Genomic DNA, 25936 nt, shown 5'->3' with positions numbered 1-25936 from the left:
TTTTCTTTTTCTACCATTCTACAAAAAGTCCACTCCCTGTCAAGCAGGACGAGCAATGACAAACGTGGCGTAGATTTAATTTTTTTTATGAATGAAAACTGTGGTATGCAAATTAGAACAATTCACAAAAAAGAAAATATGGCGGCGGCTGCTTCCCTCGCAGTTTTCTAGCAGTATTGCAACACTTCACCTTATCAACTGTACTTTGTCTATTGCAGTCTAGCTTCATCCCCTGTCGTTTTAGTTTAAGAATAAAGCACATAATTAACAAAAGAAGAAGTTTCTGACTGACCCATCTTAAAGGATTATTGTTTTATTTGGAGGAACATCTGCAAGTGACAAGTGCCCCTTCCCCACCCAAGCAAAAGCAATGTGTTTAACATTTAATTACCGCAGACGGGGAGGGGGAGAGGAATTACCATCTACCGGAAGAATGTTTTCTTCATAATTCGAACTACATCCAATAAATAGTTATTCATTCCTTAAAATAGCAGTAACTATTAAAAAGATAGGTGTCACAGATAATGTCAACATTATTCATTGCCTAAAAGAATTGGGAAAGTTCAGGATCTGTGCCAAGGCTAGCGTGCTTTCCAACATTTGAAAATTGCTGTTCTGCAAACACACGAATGCTATAATACTAAAACTGGAAATGAACTCAAAGAGACTTTTTTCTAATTATAAACTGATTATTGTAAATATATTAAGCATCCTCCTTATTTCGATTTCTAGTTAATGGAGGAAAAGTCTTAATAGCTAATTACAAAATTAAGCTTCAGGGGAAGGTTTAACAATATTTATACTGACTGACTCATCCAATTAAAATTCAGGATCAGTTTCCTACAGGATGAAGCTCCCACACTTTACTCGAAATATAAAACATACACATGAAAAAAAGATTAATTAAGAGGCGGAGTACAGGCCATTGCTAATCTGGGATAAGCATAAACATCTCGCCCCCCCTCCCCCGCCATATCCCAGACTGCCGCGACTTTCCCAAAAGCAGCGAATAAAACAAGATTTCCTACAGATAAGTAGGCACAGGCAGACATTTCGGCTAGAGAAAAGCTGCAGGGCAATAGGGGCCATCAGGAATAGACCGCTCTCTTTAACTAACCCATTCAATAGAGATGAAAGGCAACTTACTCATGGTTAGAATTCGCCGTCTCTTCGTTCATTTTTTCCTCACCGAGATCCGAAACCGGGATGGAGCAGTACCGACGCGGCCAGGGCGCAGCAGGAGCTCACCAGAAGCCCCACCATTGTTAAACCCCAGATCTAGCCCCCCTTCGCACCCTTCCGCCAGAGTGGCCTCAATCCTCGAGTGGGGTGGGGAGTAAAACAGCAGCCTTCCAATCCACCTCCAGAGACTCAGACTGGCTCTAGCGGGCGGGGGGGGGGAGCCGTCAGCGGCACCGATCGCAGCTTCTGCTTTTTTTTTTTTCCGCTTGGAAAAAAGCGAAAAAAAGCGAAAGGAGCCTCTTAGCTGCAGCGCAGCTCCCGACCAACGTCCTTGTGTGGCTGCAGCTGCACCCGGACAAGAGCCCACATTGCCCGCTACTGCAGCAGGTCCTTCATCCGCACACTGGCCTTCGCTGCCGTTGCTGCCGCTCCCTCTGCTGCCATAAAGGAAAGGCGAGCCACAGAAATTCCTCCAGACTCGAGGACCGGCGGCCCCAAATCGCAGAGCGCGCGAAAAAAAAAAGGAGGAAAGGAAAGGAAACGAGTTCTGGGAGCAAGCAGACGCCACACTGGGAGAGGAACTAATTCAGCCCGGAGCGAGAGGAAGAGGGAGGAGGGAAGGTGAAGAAAAAGAAGGGGGGGTGTATTTTAAAGCAGACCGGAGACGAGGGAGGGTGGATGCGTCACCAGCAGCTGGTGGTTGAGAAGGAAGAAGCCAAGCGGACGGACCAGCTGGACTCTTCCCCTCTCCGGAGCAGAAGGAGAGCAACTTTAGCAAAGGCGCCCCAACCCCCAGAAGGAACTGCGGCCCTTTCCCCAGCGCCTGGCTGGCCCCCTCCTTCGGGAGAACTGGGCGGAAGCGTTGACTTTAAGCTCCTTCCGCCGCCAAGGCTGGGAGGCGAGGCGGCAGTCTTTGCCAAAGGGCCGGCGGGGAACCCGCTGTCCGGGAACGGGTGGGAGCCCTCGGCTGCAGACTGCGATGGTGGCTGAGGCGGAGGGGCAGCCCCAGCCTACTTCTGTCGCACACAAGGAGCCCCTTCGCTCGCTCCCCAAAAGTGCCACGGAGCAGCACGCGGACACGGCCCCAGCTGCTCCACTGTACTTCGTAGCGGGGAGCCGTCGAGGGGGAAATAGAGCTCCTCTTCGTTCCCCAAGCCCGTGCATTAACACCTTTGAAGGGATAGCGACCTGTGCCCCCCTCCCGCCCGGCAAAGCTTATTAAAGTATCTCAGGCATGCTTAGTCCGGGTAGTGGAGGGGTCTTGAGTAAGTTCATTGCTCTAGCGCAGAGGGAGGGAGCTGGCACTCTCCCTCTTGCTAGTAGGCTTTGTAGGCCCGCACGGATCAGGCCCTGAGCCGACTTCCAAAGGAGGAGCTTAAGAGGAGAGCAAATCTGCTCCGGCGAGCTATCTCGGATTATCAGTTTGTGAAAGCTCTCCAGTGGAGCTTCTTGAGTCGCCCGCCTACCGACACGGCAAGAATTCTCTAATGAGGAATTGCTTTCCCGAGACAAAAATGTGAGCGAAAGGACAATCCGACTCAATTCTTTAAACCCCGTTCCCATTCCTGGACGGCCATTTGATTTCCACCGCCCGGGGTCTGGTACGAGCTAGTTTCTTGAAAATAGTTCACCCTTCCCTCGGTATTTTTTTTTTTGGTTGAAGTGTTGCACGGTGGAAGCGGAGGGATATCTGGTATTCTGCACAATTCAACACGCACCCGCTTTTCTCCGGAATGGGAGGGGGGGGTCTCTTGAGAGTTTGAAGCGGCTGAGTTCTTTATGTACGTGGGGGTGGGGGGTGAACGGGAAGTCAGGAATAGTGGAGCAGAGTTTTGCAAAAAAAAAAAAAAAAGTATTCTCTTGAAGTTCTTTCCTTTTGTCCAAAGCTGGGAAGATTTTCTCACCCTTGGGACGTGAGCGACTCTTTCCCCTTCTGTTACACAAGCTACTATTCTAGACTTGGCTTGGGTCACGCAATTCAGCCAAAAGTTGCTTTGCTGCTGAAGACGAATGGTGCAATGTGGACCAGCCGGGACGATTAAGTAAATAGTATCTTTGATCTGGAATGAGCAGGACGCTCTTAATCGTTACGCAATGTTTCCCTACTGGTTGAGTTCCCTACCCTGGGCATGCATTCCTGCCTTGCATTCCGATTTTCATTCAAGTAACCAGCACTTTCCTCTCCCCACGTGGGGTTACGAGGCGTTTCTCAGTTCTACAGGAAGTTAGAATTGAGGAGGCTGCTAAATGTTGGCATGAGTTTCTAAGGAGTGACTGAAAGAATACTAAAGTCCTTGCAGCATTCCTAATGTGGTGTTCATTTGTTTCCAAATCCCCAATCTCTGGATATGCTGGGTACACATGCTAAAGACTGTGTGTAGACCAGTCTTTTTATAATCTCAGCAGCTTTAAGATGTGTGGATTTCAACTCCTAGAATTCCCCAGCTAGCGTTTTAAGATATGTGGATTTCAGTTTCAGTTCTGAGAGTTGAAGTCCACACATCTTTAGGTTGCTGAGGTTGGGAAACACTGGTGTAAAACAATGGATTTGAGAAACTTCCCTCATGTCGTCTTAACCATGGAAGAGTCATGCCACAACTATTTTCCTACCATGTTCTTATGATGTGCTTTCATCCTGACTCCAGCCTGTGAGGAAGACTTGACTATTTGTGATATAAGTCACTGGACTGTAATGTGAAAATGGTGTTTTCCTTCTCTAGCTGATGGCATCTGACCCCCAGCAGCATAGTACGGTGTATAATTTCTCATGCTTCACTGCCATGTGTTGGAGGTGAAGTCCAGTTGACCATAAGTAGTTGAGATCAGGGAAGTGTTTATTAACTGTGTCAGTTTTTGTGGGAAATGAAAGATGGAGATTTTAAAAGGATTTGATAAAGAGAAAAAGAAATCCAGAAAAAATTATTCCCCGTGGGAGAGATAGTTTGGCAGAGCTCAAAAATGGGTGACTGCTTCATTCTAGGGCAGGGATGTTCAACTGGCGGCCCACAGGCCGGATGCATCATGCACAGGTCATGGCCACCACGGCGCCGCAAAGACAGAAAACATCACGATACATTGCAATACATTATGTGACACGATTGAGTTTGACACCCTAGGGCCTTCACAATCATAAGACCCAGAGGAGGGCTATTACCAGTATTAAGGGTTAAGAGTGTTTGGCACACTTTTCCTAACTTACTAAAATATTATTTTTGAATAGTCCTCAACTTACAACAGCTTGTTTAGTGACCATTAAAAGTTACAGTGGCACTGAAAAATGTGACTTATGGACTGTTCTTCACATTTATAACTGTTGCAGCATCTCCATGGTCATGTGATCAAAATTCAGACACTTGGCAATTGACTCATATTTATGACAGTTGCAGTTCTGTCATATGATCACCTTTTGCAACCTGATAGTCAATAGGAAAGCCAGATTCACTTAACAACCATGTGACTAACTTAGCAACAGCAGTAATTCCTTAACAACTGTGGCAAGAAAGTCCGTAAAACGGGGCAAAACTCACATAACAAAAGTCTCAGCAACAGAAATGTGGAGCGCAGTTGTCATAAGTTGACTAGCTATATGACAAAATGAGTCCCTTGCACTTCCTGTGACAGGGAAAATGACATTTTTTTTCTTCTCCAGCGGGCAATGTGTTGGAGAGGAGCACAGCAGAAGCAAAGGATACAAAGAACAGGTATAAGGATTTTGGAATTTCCCAGAAGAAATATTCCCACAAGGTGTAGAACAGCAGCAGGAGGGATCATATTGGATTTAGTTCATACAGGGAGAATAAGATTGTTTTGTAATATTTGCTTCATTTTCAAATTTTTCATATAGAAGACAATCCTATCAAAAGATTTATTTATGCATATTTGCATAAATGTTTTTTTCTTGTAATTCAGATAGTTTAAAGAATGGTTGACAAGCATGCCTCAGTTCTTTATCTTCTCAGCAGGGATGTGGTTTGACAAGTTGATCTTTATCTGTTGAAATAAAGGAGCAGACTTCTTCATATTAATGGCCTACCAGATCTTGGCTGTCTTCCCGAGAGCATCCCTTTCTTCCCACTGATCAACCAGATCAAATGCAGTAAGAGATCACATAAGATCCAGGCCATGAAACTGTAAAAAGGAACAAAAAGCTTTGCTGGATCAGGCCTACCTCAGCCAACTCTTTTTGTCATATAATGGCCAATTAAATACATCTGGGAAATACACAAGGACAACAGTGTTGCCTATCCCTGATATTTTAGGTATTTTCCATCTGATTCTAGATTAGACTTTTAAAGCCTTTTAAAGATGGTAGATCTTGATAGCCCTATACTGAACCTGATCCTCTAGTGCAGAGGTGTCAAACTTGCAACGTCATGTGATGCATCTTGATGTATCGCGACTTTTTTTCCTTTGCTGGCAATGGTGTGGGTGTGGTTTCAGCATGATGCATCCAGCCAGTGGGCTGGTAGCTTGACACCCTTGCTTTAGTGGTGTGTAGTTTTCTTTGAAGGCACCTAAATTGGGTTTCTCTCAGGCAGCTGATATCAGAAGAACTACTTGGGAAAGGGAATTTTTCCTACCAATGATTGCTAAGAATTTAACAGGGATAAAGCCTTTCCTGGAAGCATTTATCTGTTCCTTCAAAGCAGATATAGATAGTCCTTGATTTATGACCAATTATTTAACAACAGTTTGGAGTTATGATAGCCTCAGAAAGGCTGTTTTATGACTCATAAAGCACTTGCAATTGTGGTAAAATACCACACCATTGCTTCCCCGCGGTCACATGACTATATTTCAGATGCTTGGCAACTGGTCACATTTATGACTGGTTGATACGTTTGCGGTCGTGTGACTGCAATTTGCAATGGTTTTTCAGGTTTCTGGCATTTTTGTCGGTTTCTGGCAAAAAACACCCATTCAGGAGAATGAGTTCACACTTATGATCATGTGGTTTGCTTAATTGCTATTGTAAAAAAACAGTTGTAAAATTAGCTCTGGTCAAAAGGTACCTTGATTTAACAACTATGATAATTTACAACAAAAAATCCATTCCCAATTGCAGTTCTAAATTGAGAACTACCTATATAAAAACAAAACAGGTAGCACAGTCCATCTAGGACAACATGATATCATGCAAGTGCTAATTCTATAGATTCAGTTCTTCAGGGAGAGATCAAGGGAATAATTTCATTCTTACTTTCTCTTCAAATTAAAGTAGCAAATTCACTCCAACTTATCTCTACATTCCTTAAATTGGAGCGTTGCTACTTTATCCTTACCAGGTTAGACAAAACTTAAAACACATTTCCAGTTTTCAAAAACTTTGACTTTCACTTCCTTTCCATCCAGCCATTCTGGTTTACTGATAAGATAAATATAATAACATTGATAACAAAATTAATTCCATTGGTTTATTAGCCCTACAGGGATCTCCTTGTTTGAGGAGAAGTATACAAATTGGGGGAAAACTAATTGGGTAAATGAATTGTTCTGAATATACATTTTCCATCCAGAAATAAAAAATAATTACATCCAAATACTTCTTTATTAAACCATTTTAGCAGAATTTTTTGTAGTTATTTTATTATGGATATTTTTATTCAATTTTTTGTGTTATGATAAGTAAAGGCCTCCAGTGAAGAGGCCTTGGGGATAATCAATAAAGTATTATTGTATTATAGTAGGATTGATAGTTTTTACTGCATAGTCTTTTGAAAATTTATTTATGAGACTTTTTTATTTATTTATGAGACTTATATACCGCTTTAAGTGCAAGCACTCTCTAAGCGGTGTACACCAGTAAGCAATGTATATATATATTTACATTGCCCCCAACAATCTGGGTCCTCATTTTACCTACCTCGGAAGGATAGAAGGCTGAGTCAACCTTGAGCCAGTGAGATTTGAACCGCTGACCTGCTGAACACAGCTAAAGTGGCCTGCAGTACTGCACTCTAACTGCTGCGCCACCTCGGCTCTTTGATTAGTAGTGGCTGCAGTCCCATTCCTTTTAAACTCTTGGTGACCTTGATGTGATGTAATTAGCCCAACGCTGTGTAAACTTGAATCCTTAATATTACTTTATTTCCTATAGTTACAAATCCTTTGGCTGTTACCACTTACTGGCCAGTACCCAGATTCTGCTAATACAGATTTAGTTGTATTTAGCTGCTTATGTTACTAGTTCAACGATATCTTGTTGATTAACTTTCTAAACAGGATTCAGTGTACAAATTTTCCATGGAGAAAATAAGATTACTGTTAGAGAATTAGATACTTAAACCAGCATCTCTCATACTGGACTGTAACTCCCGGGATTCCAAGTCCGAATGGCATTTAGTTTTCCTGGCTAGGGAATCCTCTGAAGTGTAATCTCAACACTTCAGAAAAGGGCCAGATTTTACCAAGTAGAATTTTTAGGCAAAAGCTGATATTTTGGATCTTGTGCCAGTTTGGTTTGATATGAAAATGATGCTTGGTGCTTCTACAAGAGAAACACTGAGCAGTTAAAGTTATTGTACTCTTGAAATCTAGGAGATTGCATCTTCACCAGGTCCTGTCCACCTGCCAGAAAAAAACAGCAGCTGTAGGAAATTTGCTTGTCCACAGCAACAAAGGAGAGTTTTATTTTTGCCCATTACAGGTAAGAATTTTTGTCCTAATCTTCAATGTTATCAATTTCAGGAATAACTTCAGTGTATTTTCTGTTCTTCCCAAAGGAGTCCAGTGAAATTTCATGTCATGCAAATAGAAATGGCTATGCCAATTACCAATTTCTTAAAACATTGGTAAACCATGGCTTATTGAAAAAAACAAATTTGGCTATGTTCACAAAACATACTAAATTAACGCTTATAAATATAATGGCTTGGTTCACACAACAGACTAAGCCAAACTCAAACAAACCACATTATACTTCACTGTGATGTATAAACCCAATCTCTATTTAATGAAAGAACTACCTTTTCTGAAGTGGCCCTGTACTTAGGAAATGCCTAGCCATCTGGAATTCATTAGGCCCTATTATTTCCAGGTTGTAAGAAAGCTCTAAAGATCCATTCATTTATCTAAACTTTCCCCTGAATGGATCTGCATAAGACGCTTAACTGGATTACTGAATTAACCCATTTTCCAGTTTCACAGTACAGTGAACCACAAATAGACAACTAGGCTGGGTTTGTTCATCACACACAAAGACGTTCAAGTAGAGAAAAATCTAACCAAGGTTAAAATATACAAAGTTTTGCATGTTGAATGTATGCAGCTGTTAGGTCTTTAACTGACACAATCAAGTTGTGTGAATCAGTAAATTGGTCTGCTTGAGATTACAGTTGTGATTGGAGGTTTAATACTTTGGCATTTTAATTATGTAGATTGTCTGCTTTTATGATTGATTTACTCATATTTTGCTCCATTTATAATGGGTAAGTTGGTTTAGAATGGATTTTGCCCCTTAAAGATGGTCAAGGAATAATTTTAGCTATAATGAAGTTAAATACTCACTTTAAGCAAGAGCATTCAATCCGTTAACTTTCTATAGAAATAAACAGCATCTCTTACTACTCAAGTCATTCATAGCTACAATTTTCCAATGTATTAGTTCTTTGTATTTCTAGAGTCTGGACTGCAACTGTCACTGAGTCACACAGCTTGCTTCAGGCCAGTTGCCAACATGAAGCCAGTAACAATGTCTGGACCAATTAAAACCTCCCCTCCCCAAAAAAGCCCCAGGTAACCCTCAGTTTACCACCTGTATTAGCCTGACCATGTTAGAAAAATGTTTAACAATATCAAATTTTTAAAAAAGAATCACAATTTTTTTAGAGCCATCACAAGCTACTGGGTCCTAAAAGTAGTGTTGCAATGAGCTGAAAATAATGATTGTATGTGGTGATAATGCTAGAATGCAAATGCTGAGTGATGAATCTTTTTTTTTATATTAAAAAGTTTTTATTTTCCATTTATTCATACAAAATACAATTCAATTAAAATAAATTCCTAACCATTGGTACCGCCTGCCCATTCCCCCCCAGGTTGCGTCCACCCTCTCTAAACCTTCCTTACTTCCCTCCTCTTTTTCTCCTCCCCTCCTACTCTCTTCCCCTGCCCTTCTCCTCTAACCATCCCTACTCCTTCCTCTCATCCCTCTCACATACATGAACGCAGCATAGGGGAAATACCCAAGCATTTACCATGACTATATTATCATTACCCACCCACTCACCCACCCACCCACCCTTAACCCTCCCCCCCTCGCTTCTCAGAGCAGAGTACGGGGTTATTAATAAGAAAGTTAACAATAATTAAAAAAAGAAAAAAGAAAAAAAAAGAAAAAAAACATCATACTTAACCTTTAACTCCCCTTAAATTAAGTCATATAAACAAATCTCTACAACAGTTACTATAAAATTTACTCATAAAATAAATGAAACTTTATAGTCCCATATTTTTTCTGAATATAATCTATCCATCTTCTCCATACAATAATATATCTTTCTTGTGTATGATCCTTCAAATAAGCAGGAATTTTTGCCATTTCTGCAAAGTTAGAAACTTTAAATATCCTTTCTTCTAAAGTAGGCAACGAGTCTTTCTTCCAATACAAGCCTAATAGTAACTTTGCTGCAGTTAATAAATTCAACATTAAAGTAGTTTCTTTGTCATTTAAATCCACAAAGATACCCAATAGGAATAATTGAGGGGTGAACTTTATCTTCCTTTTAAAAATCTTTTGAATGTTCCACCAAATCATAATCCAAAAAGCCTTTACCTTTTTACAATTCCACCAAACATGAAAATATGTCGCATCCATATTACCACATCTCCAACATTTGGGTTGTAAATTTGGATACATACAAGATAATTTTTTAGGATCTAAATGCCATCTGTAAAACATTTTATAAAAATTTTCCCTCAAATTTTGAGCTTGTGTAAATTTAACATTTCTAATCCAAATTGTCTCCCATAAGTCCAATGGGATCGGATCCTGGATATTCTGAGCCCATTTAATCATACAGTCTTTAACCAATTCTGTTTCAGAGTCTAATTCTATTAAAGCATTGTAAATTCTTTTTATATGGGCCTGACTCTGATCTTTAATCTGAATAACCAGATTTCCATCTTCTAGTGTTATTCCTTCTTTCTTATCTACAGTCCACCTGTCCACTATTTGTAAATATTGAAACCATGACTGTAGAATATTTTCTTGCCTTAATACATCTAGAGATTTTAAATGCCAATCCGAACCTGACCAAATTAATAATTCTTTATACGAAATTTTATCAAAGTTCATCCCCTTAGAAATCCCCTCAATTGCATTTCTAGGAATCCCCCAGATAGGTATTTTATAGTTTAACCTATAATAATACTTTTTCCAAACTCGAAGTAAGGCACTCCTCAAAATATGTGATTTGAAAGCCCGGTCCACTTTCTTATTAAAAATTAAATATGCATGCCAACCATACATTAAATCCCACCCTTCAAGAACAAGAATATCCTTATTTGTTAAATTAAGCCAATCACTTATCCAAGTTAAGGCGGCTGCATCATAGTATAATTTCAAGTTAGATGCTTTAAGTCCTCCTCTTTCTCGGGCATCTTGCAAAATCTTAAACTTAACCCTTGGTTTTTTCCCAGCCCAAATGAATTTATTGATACCCTTCTGCCATTCCTCCAAATTTACATCTTTTTTTAAAATAGGTATCATCTGAAACAAGAAAAGAAACTTTGGTAGAACATTCATTTTTACAACTGAAATTCTCCCCAACAGTGACAATTGCAGTTTTTTCCAGTCATTTAAATCCTTTTGCACTTTTGCCCATAGTAATTCATAATTATTTTTATACAATTTTCCATTTGAGGCAGTTAAATATACTCCCAAATATTTAACCTTTTTCACCATCTGAAAACCTGTGGCTTTAACCAAACTTTTCTTGTCATTGGCTAACATATTCTTAGATAATATCTTAGTCTTATGGTTATAGACTTTAAAACCAGAAACTTTTCCATACTGTGTTATAAGTTCTAATAGACAATCAACCGCTCTAATCAGTTGTTCCAAAATCAAAACCAAATCATCCGCAAAAGCCCGTAATTTATACTCATTTTTTCTTATCTTTATGCCCTTGATTACCGTTGATTCTCGAATCTGGATCAACAAAATCTCCAATGTTAAAACAAATAACAATGGAGATAATGGACATCCTTGTCTTGTCCCTTTTTCAATATTAAAAGTCTCAGTCAATCCCCCATTAACAACAATTTGAGCAGATTGTTGCTGATATATAGCTTTAAGTGCATGTAAAAAATTATCCCCAAAATTCATTTTCTCTACCAGTGAGAATAAGAATTGCCAATCTAATTGATCAAAGGCTTTTTCAGCATCCAAAAATATAAAAGCCACAGGAATCTGGTTGTTCTTATCCAAATACTCAATTAAGTTAATAATTTGTCTAACATTATATTTCATGTATCACCCTGTTATGAATCCTGATTGATCACTGTGAATCAAATCCTTCATAACCTGCATTAATCTATTTGTCAAAATTTTTGTAAAAATCTTGTAATCTACATTTAATAATGATATCGGCCTATAATTCTTAGGCTCTGTAAGATCTTGATCCTCCTTCAGAATCAATGATATAAACGCTCTTTTCCAAGAAGGAGGAACTTGTGCTCCCAGCAAGATACTATTAAAAAGCTCCTTTAATGGCTCCAACATTTCTTCATATAAATTTTTATAATATGTCAACGTCAATCCATCTGTTCCTGGAGACTTTCCCACCTTTAACTGCTTGATAGCTAAGCCAATTTCCTCCACAGTAATTAAACAATTCATCCCATTTTGCTGTTCCTCAGAAAGTTTAGGAAAATGTACTGATTGTAAATATTTATCTATATCCATTCCCTTTATATTATCACTTGAGTATAGTTTTGTGTAAAAATCTAAAAAACTCTTTTAATCAAATTTTGCTGAAAAACCTCAGTACCTTTACATTTTACTTTCTCTATAATCCTAGCCTTCTGTTTTTTTCGTAACTGATAAGCCAACCACCTCCCAGGCTTATTTGCAGATGAATCTTAATGTTTTAAATGGTCCTCCAAATTTGTTTATGTAAAATTGTAAAATAAAATAAATGTGTGGAATATTTTACTTTTAATCTTTTCAGAAAATACTCTTGAGAGTAAGGGTTCTAATCAACCTAGGTAATCCTTGACTTACAACCATTTCTTCATCTTCTCTTCAGAATCAATGGTGGTACTGAACAAGTGGTACCTATGCCCGATAGCCAAAGTTACGGCCATGGCAGGGCTCCCATGGTTATGATTGTTAATAAAAAAATTGAATATTTGGCAGCCTGATGACATTTATAATTTCAGGGGCACTTCACTCCCTTAAACTCCTATGTTTACCCCTCCTGTTTTGGACTTCCTGCACAGTGTTATTGCTTGGCGGTAGCAGCTCTCTTCGCTATTTTTCATAAAATCGAGTAAACTATAACATTTTTTTTCCTAATAGATTTTGAAACCTGGTTTTCTGGTGGTGTCTCAACACTACATTGTTTCTAAGACTGCAGTTCTATGCATTTTAGGAATAAATCTCATTGAACCGAATAGCACATAAGGTTGCATACTTTATAATCAGGATTTCTGTCCTTTGGCTTATTAAAGTATTATACAGAATACCTCTAAAGCGGGGCTTTTCAACCTGTGGTACGTGTACCACTGGTGGTACGTCAGCACCTGGCAGGTGATATGGGTACGGCAGGTTACGGCAAGTGTAAAAGTGTAGGCCTGTGGGAGAGTCAGCTGGAGCTGTGGTGTTGCCAGGGCTCTGCTGAGCGCCCAGGATCAGCGTGGGGTCCAGCTGATTGGCGCATGGCTCAGGCTGACTGGCGCTTGCATCTGCCTGCTTTGTCCTGCAAAGTGGGGCTCATCTGGTGCTCTTGCCCGATGTCATGCTGGCAGCTGGGATCAGGAAGGCTCCAAAGGTGGTAGCTGCAAGAGGGAGAAGTGAAAACAGGATCCAGTACTGTTGGGATCAGGAAGGCTCTGAAGGAGGTAGTTCTAAAATCAATGGACTGCTGCTGGGGAGGAGAATCAAAATAGGGCAAAACAAGCGTAGTCCATCATAGTTTATTGATTGCAAAGTTTTTCTCGGGTTTTCTTATCCCTTCCTGGGCTATTAAAATCACATTGGCACGGTCTGTACTGAACATCTTGCTGCAAACTAGTCAGCTGGATTTTAACCTAGCCCCTTGTGCAATCCTAAGCCACATTCTGGAGGTAAGAGGATATAGTAACAGGAGAGAGCTGCAAAATTGATTTGTTATTTATTCTTGCCTTTAGTAGCAATAACTACGTTCTTTGATGACTTTGCTAGCAACCTGCAGACTGTGAAATTTCCTTTCCCCCTTGGAGAAAGAATTCAGAAATGCTAGACTTATTTTTCTTGGTAATTACAGTGTACTTTGTGGGTTTTTTAAGGAGCTGTGAGAAAAAGATGTGTCTGAAAATTAAAGGATGTATGGATTAAGTTGTGGTACAGGAAAGGAAGTATATGGACTTATGCACTTCCAGTTGCTGACAGGTGTGCCACTAATATTCTGACTTGACACCTGTATGCTCTCAGGGCCCAAAGATTATCTTCATTCTTCATACGCTGGTATTGTGGATTAACTAAGTTTTTCTAGGTTCTGATTTTAAGGTGAGTATCCTGAGCTACGGAGGCCTTTGATCATCTTCTTAAATACATAATAATAAAATAATGAGAATTAAAGGCTCAAAGGGAAGGCAGATTAGAAATAACAAGACCATTTGGAGTCTTCAATTCCCTTCCTGTTAAGAATTCCTTAATAAGGTTTGCTCCTCCTTCCTAACATCAATAAAGGTCGTTTTTCCAGAAAATATGTGAAGAGCTGTAATTAGTGATTTAACTATGTTTTCTTTTGGGCTGTGTTTTAATTTATATAATGTATGTTTAATTGAGGGCTTGGAGAGGTAGAAGTGGCCAATATGGAGGCTGCACCTTGCCCTCCAGATCTACCTCCCCTGCAAATGTCTGGAGAGGAGGGGGTGGCAGGGGAGCTGGGTGAGGGAAGACTGCCCCAACAAACCAGCATCCTTACCACGCACAATTGGAAATGGGAATTCCCTTTCAAGAATAGCCAGCCTCCCTTGTGCAGGACCTGGGAGTGCTGCTCCCCTGCCACCTGCTCTTGTCCTCCAAGGCAGAAATTGGACTTGGAGGAAATGGCTTCCTGCAAACTTTCTCCTCCACGCTTCCACACACAGCAGCGTTGTCCTCCATCTCCTGCTTTGCCTGAAGGAAAACACCAACAATGTCTGGGATTGGGAGAAGAACGTCTCCTTTGGAATGCTATGTGCATGCGCATGCATGCACGCACACACGTGCGCGCGTGCACGCACACACACATAATTTTCCAAGTTCAGAGACTTTTATCCACATCTGAGCTAGCAAACTGCCATTCATGCCTGGGTTTGGAGAGAAGACCTCTCCTTCCTTTGTGGACAAAAGTGCCCAAACCTGGCTGCTAGTAGTTTGGGATGGTGAGGAGTTTATGGGGCACTGAGTTGTCCCCACATCGAGTTAGCTGGTGCGAGTTGTTCCGTTCCAACTCAGCTGTCTCGAGTCAGCTGTGTCTAGTGAGTGGTGAGCATGCTATGCCCATCTACTAGGCAACTGGTGGTACTTGAATATTGCCATATCCTAAAAGTGGTACAATCTCTGAAAAGGTTGAAAAGCCCTGCTCTAGAGTAGACATGTCAAACTCGTGATGTCACATGACATCGTGCAACATATTGGGATGGTTTTGCCATTGCCGCAATGGGGTGGGCGCAGCTTCCCGATGATGTGTCCGGCCTGCGGGCTGGCAGTTTGACACCCCTGGTCTAGAGGATAGACAGGCAGGCAGGCAGAGCACAGTGAAAAAAAATCTGTGATTAAATATTAAAAAGACCAAACGAATGACAACAAATAACAGCAATCAAAACTGACAGTGGGTGGATGTTTTGTCTTTTAGGATTGATTAGCAAATAGAAGGAAGCAGCAGTTAAAAAGAATGCAGAGACTAATAGTTGGTAAAGCAGTAATGAAGGCCTTGGAAAGTAGACTCAATTGCATAAATGTTCACACTGATAATTCAAGAGATACTCATTTTCTTTTTTATTTCTAATTTTATTCACTGGATTTATATCCCGTTTCCCTTTCCACAGTGGAAGACAGTATATACTTCCACCCCTTCTCCAGTCTTGCAATATTGTCTGTGCTAATAATGATCTTGTGTCATTCTAGGAACTTTTCTGGTATGGATGGGCTTGAACTGGATCCTCCTTGTCCTATTCATTTATGCAAAAATGCTCTTAATATGCACTCATTGAGCTGTAGGTAAGTTTTCTATCAGAATAGTTTGTTATAAGCAGGTGTGGCCAAAGGTATTAGAACAAATTTTTTGTGTTAGCTTCTATTTGTAGAATAAAGCTTCTGTGTTTGATTATAAGTGGAGACTGCTACATGAGCACCATATGACATCAATGAAGATTTGTGAGGAGAAATGTTTTAAAGCCCTTTCCTTTAGAAAATAGGCAAGGACTTTAAAACATTCACTAGAAAATAGTGAATATATGGAAGGTGAAGGCTGTTCTTTACAAAAATGGTTAAATAAATCCAAGTTTAGTAGCAATGGGTTAGTGTTATTTTGAGAATATAATATGTAGCCATTAATTTGTAGTGTTATTTAAGCAGTGGCCTCTTCCCACTAGGCTACTCTTAAATAGTGGTATATTTTCATCCCAATTCCCATTATTTATTGAAAACTAAATTCTGTATTCCCCAATAGACCTTCTTGCAATGCACATTAGGAAAGATATTGCATTTCTCTATTTTCCTCTGGTCCTTCAACCATATGTGAATGGAAAGCATTGTATGAAAAATAGTAAACTTTAGTCTTATTTTCTTTGGGATGTGGAGCCTTGAGAATATTACTTGAAAGATTGGATATCAAATGTTAAAGCAATAAATATAACACAGAAAACAGGTTATTAATAATGGTCACATTATAATATAGAGGACTTATACAACTTCACAATATACAGTACGCTTCTGGTTTGATGAAAGAGGTTCCTTTAAACCAGGAGTCTTCAAACTTGGCCCTTTTATGACTTTGGACTTCAACTCCCAGAATTCCTCAGCCAGGCATGCTGGCTGAGGAATTCTGAGAATTGAAGTCCACAAGTCATAAAAGGGCCAAGTTTGAAGACCCCTGTCTTAAACAGTTGATAATAAGGAATGTTGTAGCACTCTGATTAATATTGCTGTGTAAATGACTACCGTACTTGTCTAAGGCACCAAAAATAAGCTGCAGAAATTTTAACTACTACTACATGAGAACCAGTTTGGTGTAGGCATCAGGCTGGGCACTGGGTTTTAGTCCCACCATGGGGATAAAGCCAGAGGGATGACCTTGGGCCAGGCATTTTTTCTCAGCCCGAGAAAGGAAACAGTGGCAAACAACTTCTGAAAACCCTTGCCAAGAAAATTGCTGGGATTTGTCCAGGCAGTCTGTGAATCAGACATGATTGAATGAAAGGGGGGGAAAATCCCTACTTCATGCCTAATGCAGAATTATGAAATCCATTAAGTAAAAATGTTCCATTTGGAAAGGCAGAATTCCAGCAAAGCTTCTAATTTTTCCACTGATTGATAGATTTGGAGTATTTTTCAGAGTAGGCTGCACAATGCCCAGAGCTTAGTGTGTGCCAGCCTATCCACCTTACATGAACTTGCTAAGCATCTGTTTTCTGATGACCTCTCCCAAAATATCCTATTACTTTTGTATAACTACTTTTCTCAAATGTTAGAGAAAAGAGAAAGAAAGGTAATCAAACAAATCCAAATTATTTCTATTTACTTTCGTCAAGCATTTATTGATTCCAGCAGTGAATATATTTATAAGGTGTTTTATAGTATCATATACCTGGAAAATTGCAGTGAGTATTTGCCCACATCTAAAATATAAGAGGAATAATAAAATACAAATGGAAAAATAGTTGATACACCTATGAAAAAGGTGAATGTACTTAAATAATTTCCATTACTTTCCTTAACAGTTGATCTGTCTGGATTGTCATCAAAGTTCCTTTTCTAATATATACACATTGTCATTTCCAGGACTGTGAATTGCCCTTTGATTCTGCATAACTTCTATAATTGTGTGGCAGAAATATGTACTGAATAATATATTTCTCAGCATGAAGGTGTAAAGTCCTGGGTTTACCTATGCCATCTGCTAGTTTGCATTTAAAAGAAGAGCCTGGGTGCAATCCCACTTTATTTGACAAGTAGATGCCTTCTGAGAGAAGTAGTCCCACCAATAAACTGGACCTGTGTTAAGTAAGGCTTTAAAGATAATAAGCAATACTTTGAATTGAACATAGGAACTGTGTAGTAGTGATATTGTAGACCCCTTAGAACAGTTATCTAGAAAATAACTTCAAACAGTTATTTGACTTAGTGCAGCCCAGCTCAAAATAGAGCTGCCCATGGTTGGTAGCAGTGAATGATAGTCTCGGGTCTAACCTGAAATTTAATCCACACTGATTACAACTTAGGCAGTTTGCTAACTTTTTTTCATTCTTGTAGGGTTATTAAATTAATATTGTTGTGGGATAGAAATATAAATATCCATTACAACTGTGACCTTATGTTCCAAAAGGTATTATTTTCATTGGTTTCCCCTAAGTTACTGATTGGATTACAAATATTGAATATGGAAGTGTAGTCAGTAATTCTACTTTTCAGGGAAACAAATAAGGCTGATTATATAATGTCAAAGCTTAATTGATCTTGCTGGTAAGTATTTCCATCCTCACTTCTAGCATTTAGCAACTGCTGAGTAGGCATATTTCTGCTAGTTATTAGTGTTCCTATTCAGAAGGCAATGTATTTAAAAGGTCCTACAGATGTGAGTCACTTTGATTATGGTGTACCAGAAATTTGTCAACCTCAGACATTTATTTAGTTTAAAACATTTATATAGCTGCCTACTTGCTCACAGTGTGAATAGCATATGAGTCTACTCTTGCCTATTTCTTCTAGGTTCGGAAAATTTGGTTTTTTTTGTTTATTTATCTTAAAGTTATATCTCATGGGTAGCTTCCTCTAGTTAACTGATGATTTAGAGATTGGTGGACTTATTTCTCATTACTAGGCTTCATTAGACTTGGAAATGAAGAACATATTCATATATGGAAAATAAATGAAATATGAAATCTGTTTAAACTCTACCAGTTGCATCTATTTTCTGAACAATCCTATACTGTTCCATTATTTGGAAGAGTGGTCCAATCTATAACGATCAGTTTGAAATGAAACATTTCTGGGGAAGAAGCCGTTAAAGGGTTTGCCCTTTTTTCAAGAATTTTATAAAAGTTTATTATAATTTAAAATGCAAATAGAAACAAAAATCAGAAAAGAAAGGGAAAAGAAAAAGAGTGCAAAGATATAGAAAGGAAAAGGGAAAAAAGCAGTGATTTCCGCTTTTTTCATTACATTAGAGTACAAAAGAAAAGTTATAACCTCAATTTTTTGCTTGACATGTGTTTAGTAGATACAAAACATTTCTTTAACCACAAAGTTGATCTAATCACCCAAACCTAAAATAAAAGTTTCATTTTTTTTACTTTCAGTCTTTTAACCAAGTAAATTGAGTACTTCTGCAGTCCTATTTCTACCTGTAGTTTAAATACCTTTAACTAATCATTCTTCAATGATATAAACTTTATATTATGTGACACACAATCTTATGCCTGGTCATAGGGAAGCGTTCTCTTTATTTACCTGGCATTTACTGTTTAACTCATGAGCATTTGTACATTATATTGATAAGGAATGTGCAATACTATTGAGAAGTTCTTCAGGCAAAAGGCTACAAACAGAAATATGCAATAGCAACTTTCTGATTTCTTGCCTGACTTAACATTCAGTCCCCACCTATCTTTTAATGCCCATCTAGGAACACTGGATGAAATTGCAGTAATCTGCCCACTTGGCTCAAAAGCTCTGTGCTGGGGTGATTCCTAATATGAGCTAAAGTTCATTAAAGAATGAAATTTAAATTTATTTCTTAGAATAAATTAGTGCAGAACCTAAACGTGTAAAACGTGTAAAATAATTAGAAATTTTGAAGTAGTGGGAAAATAATTTGGGGAACCAGGAATGCACTCACCCCAAATTTAGAAAAACATATAAAATACAATTCCCAGCTTTTATTAGCATATTTAACACACAGGTAAATAAATGGCTGATACTGTTACTTTATATGTCATTTCCAAATCTCATGGAGGTCTAGTAATGATTTATTACGTGTACCATATATATAAACGTTGCAGTTACATAGATTGTAATAATCTAATTAAACAGGTATTACAGCATAAATTATTGGGGCCAGGTGTAAAGGAATTTAGAGTCGAATTTGGGAAAGATACAAAAGGGCTGTTAAGAAGGAACTTGGAAAAGAGATTATCCAGAAATTGGAACAACTATGAGAAAGAAACTTAAAATGTCCTCATCTCATAAGAGTCTGTTATTATGCCCTACAACAACGAGGTAGCATTCATTGAATGTCTCCTATATTTGTTCCGTGACCTGGCCTGCTTCAAAGGGCTGATATCAGGTCATTTCTTTTAGAAATGATCAAAATGACCATACCAAAGGGATGTCCCCGGTGTTTTTGTGCTTTGAGTAATAGAGAAATAGTAGGAGTATCCAGCACTGCTGTATACCTGTTACAAAGAAAGACATGACAGCAGGGCTATGATTGGGTGGCTACCATCTTGATTTTTACGTTCTTCTGACACATGTGCCTCACAAAAATTGTTCTCTTTTCGTCTTTACCTAAGAAAAGCTGGAGATGCAAATATAAGTTCAAAAGCCTGGGTAGAACAAGACTTTGGCTCATGAAAGTCGGTTATTTTTTTGGATTGTCCAGAGATAAACGTTTTAAACATCTGAGTGAAAAAAACTGAATATGGTCCCAGATTTTATTTCTGATAATCACACAGACAGATAGCGGAGAGTGGTGTGAGGAATAATAGGTCAAATTGAAGATAATAATATATGTTTCAAAATATAAATTTTTCTTTCTCTAGATTGTATGACCTTCTTCACTTGTTAGTGTTTTCGTATTTTCTGGTATTATTATAAAAGGAACATTGACTAGTGTTTTGGCTGGTGGAAAGGCAAACTGACAAATGTTCAGCTAATTTGTTCAAGCACCTTTTGGGCAAATTGGCTGTGCTTTCAAGCTGCTGTATATGCATGTTAATTCTTTGGTCAAATGCATTTGTTTGAAGTTGCCCTTTGGTTAGGGGCCCTAGGTTCAGATTTCTTAGCTGATTTGTTGCTTTGTATAGATTTGTATGTTGCCCTCTATCCATAGTTTACTTGTTCCTTAGCCTTGCCATTGTATTAGACATGAAAAACAGGTAATTATTTTTATCCTGTCATAAAATTTTATCTGGTTGCAAATGCTTCATTTCCTTACATTTCCTACCTATATGTTCATTATTTTTATAGAATTATCCATAAAATGTGGACTTTATTTATTAGCTAACATCCATAGTTGTGAGAATGATGTTCCTGTTGCTCTACCATCTTCCTCTTTTCTACCTTTTTTTATACTTCCTTCTGTAAATCTGCTGCAAAGGGGATTCCCATCCTTCAACATAGACTCAGGAGGCTTAAGAGGGAAGGAAAGAAAATTCATTCTATCAGTCGTGTGCATTCAGTTGGCAGACAGAAATATTTGAGTACAAACTATTTAGTTTACATATTCTTCTAGTTCATCTGATAACTAGAGGTTGATTGCTTGTTAAATGCACAAGATAGAAAAGGCCAAGAAATGACCTCCATGGGAAAGCAAAATTGTTTTTATTGAACTTGGCTATAATAATTGAATCTTGCAAGTCTGATTGTGCTGTATCTGCTCCTTATTGTACTCTAGTGAATTAGAGAGAATGTCTGCCTGAGCCACTCTCAAATGTTAATTTCTTGTGGACCTAGATAATAGTTCAACCCCTTATGCTTGTAGCCTGTATATCTGTATATCTTGGAGCCTGTATATCTCTGTCAAGATCACCTTTCCTTACTGTCAACCCTAGGCCACTTTCATCCTATATTACTGGATTTATTTTACAACCAGAGGGAGTGGATTGGAACACTGTATTATAATTGTAGTAAAGTCTAAATAAGATTTTACATACAGTAGTTTATTTGTTTCTAGACGCAGTATAAAGTTGATTGGAGTAACTGTGCTATCTGGAATAGGGCTTTTTCTGTTCTGTTCTATTCTGTTCTGTTCTGACCTTTGGGAAGCTGTAAGGACCCACCTCAACTAACCACCCAGGAAAGCAGAACTCTTGAAACAGGCATTGTCTCAAAAGGAAACTTTTATTAGGGTTAGTGACAGTAGGGAAGTCAAGGCAAGATCTGGGGAAAATTCCACTTAAACGGTATAATTAAACCAGCAATACTCCTCCTTCCACCAGAGTCATAATGTCCATTTGAAATTTAGCCAATCCACAGGTGGCAACGATGTGTGAGTAACTGGCACAGTTGGCACGCATCTCAAGATATTCTCCAGTTTTGTTTCTTTGTAACCGTCTCCCTGATAAGGAGAGACATTCCTTTCTTAAGTGGATAGAAGTGGATAGAGAAAAGCAGACAGCAAAAGTTATCCAAAACGAAAGCAAATATTCCCCCTCTCCACTACTAAATGGCAGACCCCAAAGCAAAGCACAAGAATATATATATGAAAGGGAGATAAGGAGATAATAAGGATTTGGGGACCTGACAGAAGCACATTAAAAATAAAGCAAGTACTAATCTCATGTTGACATTCATCTGAATATAAGAGTTCAAAGTGGGAAATAATAAAGCATATATGTAATCCAGCCAGTGTCTTTGGCTCTCTCCAACTACCACACATTGCAGTGGGACATCTAAAAAAAATCTACTTTCAGTCCCTTGAAGGTGAGAAAAGCTACGGACAGACTTCTGGATCTCGCTTAATTCAGATGTCAAGTCTGCACTTATTTTTAAGGAACACATTCTACGGCTTTCATTCAGAATGTCTAAATATGAGGTTGGAGAAAAGTCAGGAATGGAGCTGAGTGTTTGGTTTCATTCTGTTCCATATTTATATGACCATCCCTCTTATATACAATAATCCTGGGAGGTTCACAGCAACAATAAAACTTAAAAAGAAAACAAAAACATTAATCTCAAAACTACAGACCATACTCCCAACACATTAGCTGAACTCCAGTTTCATCTTAGCCCAGCACTAGGGAAAACCAGCTCTTCATAGACTTCTGGAAATCTAAAACAGTGGAGCCTCAGGGGAGAGGGTTGTTATTTTTTTTTTTAAAAAAATCCACCTAAGCATTTGAGAGCTCATGATAGCAGAGATGAAATATTTATGAGGCAGTGTTATATAGTGTTACCAGCTATACTGGTGGACATGTTTGTTTTTATATGATTGCATTTATGTAAAAATCTGTTTCTGTAAACTGCCTGGAGATGCATTGCATGACAGATAGCATGTAAATATTTGAAACAAAGAGATAAAGGAGTGAAGGGGAATTCAGGGTTTCAGTTTCAGCTGGAAAAAGAACAGAGGGTAAATTCAACAAATTTGGTAAATGTGGAACTTTCTGAAAGGAGACACTCCAAGGAATGTATTTATAGTTATAGGCTACTACATCAATTAGAATCCTAGAAACAAGTTAAAAGTAAATTAGAGATCATCTAGTTAGCTCACCTCCCTGCTCAGTGCAGGATTCACTAGAACATGTTTTGACAAATTACCATCGAGTGCTAGTGAGGGAAATAAAGGCAATTTGGTGTAGTGGTTATGGTATCAGGCCAGATACCAGGAGACTGTGAATACTCATCTCACCTTAGGCATAAAGCCAGCTGGTTGATTTTGAGTGAGTTACTTTCCTCAGCCATAGGAAGAAATTAATAACAGATCACTTCTGAAAATGCTGTTTAAAAAACTGCAGGGACTAATCCATGCAATTGCCAGGAGTTAATATTGAATAGAAGGCACCCTGTCCCTGCAAAGTGAGGGAAAATGGCCCCCTTTCTCCATAAGGCAGGAATTCATATATCTCAGTCACATTCCTGCTGAATCATATCACTGCTCCTTTTAAGTTAAAGAGTCCCAAATATTCCAGATTTTAGGAAAGGGGATCACGGTTCATTACAACCTAAATCTAATGTATAACATTTCTCTGCTAAACAGAAAAGCTATCACAGCAAAATAAAAGCTTTGAAATTAGGAAAATCCAGGACTCTTGGGTTTTTAAAAAATTGATTCAGAAATTTGATTCAAATATTTGAGTTGAATTGGTTTTCATCAGATTTTAGAAACAGCTTGGAAAATGGGTATTTTTACATATACAAACATCCGTCCAAGTGCCTGAACTGGATTTGAATCTTTTCGATATGATTTGTTTTAAAGACATTTGGTCTGATTTGAATACTTATGTTGAAGGAGTAATTTAATTGAATTGTTTCTTCAGAACAAATCTTCAAACTATATATTCACTCAGTTTTCAGGAAACTGTAAGAGAAGTAAAAATGTAGGACTTAATTAGAGAAATTACCACTACAGAGGAATAAATTCTGAATAATTTTATGAACAAGTATGAAATCAGGTATTAAAAAATTGTAAGAATCCAGATTATATTACTGAATCCAATATTACCAACATTTGTAATAATTTAGTTTCAGAAGAATATAAGCCACTTGTGTCATTTTATATTGATATTGTAAACTTCCCTCCAAAGTTTCTGGATTCATATGTTGAATATTCATGTTTTGGGGTCTACCATTCCCAGAATTCCCAGTAGCTGACAAGTTGGGAATTATAGTTCCAAGACATCTGGAAAACAATAGGTTAAGGAAAGCTGTTTTGCTAAGTGCCTTTGCAAGTGCCTTCAGTTTGAGGCTAAACTGAATGTGACATTAGATTGTTGCATTTTTCTGATGTTTTCAGGATGCTGGGTTGTTATTTATTTTTTTTACCAAGTTTACATGGCTTTGTTTTTATAGTTTTGTTTAAGTGTAAGCTGTTCATGTGACCAGTCAAACTGAAAAAATGGAGTGTAAATAATTATATAAATCAAGCCCAAGAAGAATCCCAGACAATTAAATATATAAAAACTAGGAAGGTTAACCTTTTATTTGTTACTGCTGACATTAAAACTGAACCATAAAACATACTCACGAGTTTCTGCTTTTCTTTCTTTTGGAGAAAACACACTTTATAGATCCTGTTTAAGATAATATGCATTCTAGCAAGCCTACATATGAAACAGATTAGATCAAAGACATGGCAAGGGTAAATAAAAGAGATCAAAGGTTGGAACCATATGATGCCTGTCACAAAAAAAGTATTTTTTTTCTTTTAATGTAATCAGTATGCAGTATTTAATTGTGTATTCTGCCTTTGTTTCTCAATTATAGAAGCTGTAACTTTAAGAAAAAAGTCATTTGTGGATCTAAGCTATTTTTTTGGATAGGAGGAAGAGCTGCTACCAAGGCAAGAGTCACATAAAAGGAACCTGAGCCTGGCACAAGAAGGAAAGATGAGTGAAGGTCTTAAACAAGCTCCTCCCTAGATCAGACAAAGATAAAGGAAGGGAGGGGGGGAGGCATATTCCGCCTTGAAAGATTTTATACTATAGCTTTACAATAAAAGTTGTACTACATGTCATTGGTTTCCCAGTCTGATTTATCATGAAGGACTGATCTCTCTTAATGTGGCAGTGTCAGATCCCCAAACCATTATTGTTTTCCCTGCATATGTGTTCTTGTTTGAGGCCTGCCATTCTGCTGGGAGGGGGAATTGCTTTTGCTTGGGATAACTTTCACTTTCTACTTTTCCTCTCCTGCTTCTATCTACTTGAGAGAAGAATGTGTCTCCCTTATCAGGGAGACAGTTACGGAGAAATGAAACTGGGGAAGATCTTGAGATGCGTGCCAACTGTGTCAGTTACCCAAACATTGTGCACCTGTGGATTGGCTGGATTTCAAATGGACATTATGACTTTGGTGGGAGGAGGAAGATTGTTAATTTAACTGTACCATTTAAGCAGGAGTTTCCCCAGATCTTGTCTTGACTTCCCTATTGTCACTAATCCCCAATAAAAGTTCCTTTTGAGATAATGCCTGTTTCAAGAGTTCTGCTTTCTTGGGTGGTTAGCTGAGATGGGTCCTTACAGGCAGCCTACTCCATTAGCTGACAGCCTGTACAACATACCTTGGGAGTATGGGTCATTTAGCCAACTTAAGTCCATTTAAGAGTAGTATCATCTAGCCATTTTTTATCATCTTATGAAGGGGAATAGTATGATGCTCTCTGTTGAAGGCTTTGTTGAGGTTCAGATATACTGTGAAGCATTTTCTTGATCAACTAAGTTGCCAACTCTTTTAAAAAAGATATACAATTAGTTTAGCATAGTTTGCAAACTCATTGATACTGGCTTATGTTAACTACAGTTTTTCTATCCAAATATGCTGCTTGAAAAATGGTCAGAAAACACTGCAAAAGCGTCAAGGGCAGAAATCCAAAGTAGGTTTTCATCCTAAAATAGAACTTGGTATCAGTCATATTAGCATGACTTAGGAAACTGAAAAAACATTCCCAAAGAATGTAGTGGCAAA

At 38.4% G+C, this 25936-nt stretch overlaps 1 protein-coding gene and 1 long non-coding RNA gene across 5 annotated transcripts in view; one reads left to right on the top strand and one right to left on the bottom strand.

The window, feature by feature from the left end:
* Positions 1 to 1970, bottom strand: part of SPRED1 (sprouty related EVH1 domain containing 1) — a 101367-nt gene extending 99397 nt beyond the window's left edge. The window contains exon 1 of the mRNA XM_039347332.1: positions 1147 to 1970. Within this exon, the coding sequence (XP_039203266.1) occupies positions 1147 to 1178 (32 nt within the window). The 5' untranslated portion in view covers positions 1179 to 1970. The remainder of the gene's footprint in view (positions 1 to 1146) is intronic.
* Positions 1971 to 2158: 188 nt separating this feature from the next.
* Positions 2159 to 25438, top strand: LOC120309782. Of its 4 annotated transcripts, none has more exons than XR_005557179.1 (5): positions 2159 to 2698; positions 4832 to 4883; positions 7720 to 7828; positions 15500 to 15592; positions 24737 to 25438. It is a non-coding gene; the product is annotated as an uncharacterized LOC120309782 (long non-coding RNA). The 4 variants fall into 4 exon arrangements; XR_005557178.1 differs by having other exon boundaries at positions 2159 to 2783; XR_005557180.1 differs by lacking the exon at positions 4832 to 4883.
* The last annotated feature ends 498 nt before the right edge of the window (positions 25439 to 25936 follow it).

The sequence above is a fragment of the Crotalus tigris genome, unplaced genomic scaffold (genome assembly GCF_016545835.1).
Source record: "Crotalus tigris isolate CLP2741 ecotype Arizona unplaced genomic scaffold, ASM1654583v1 scf7180000018064.1731613, whole genome shotgun sequence".
Taxonomy (NCBI): Eukaryota; Metazoa; Chordata; class Lepidosauria; order Squamata; family Viperidae; genus Crotalus; species Crotalus tigris.
This window is presented reverse-complemented; position numbering and strand designations above follow the sequence as displayed.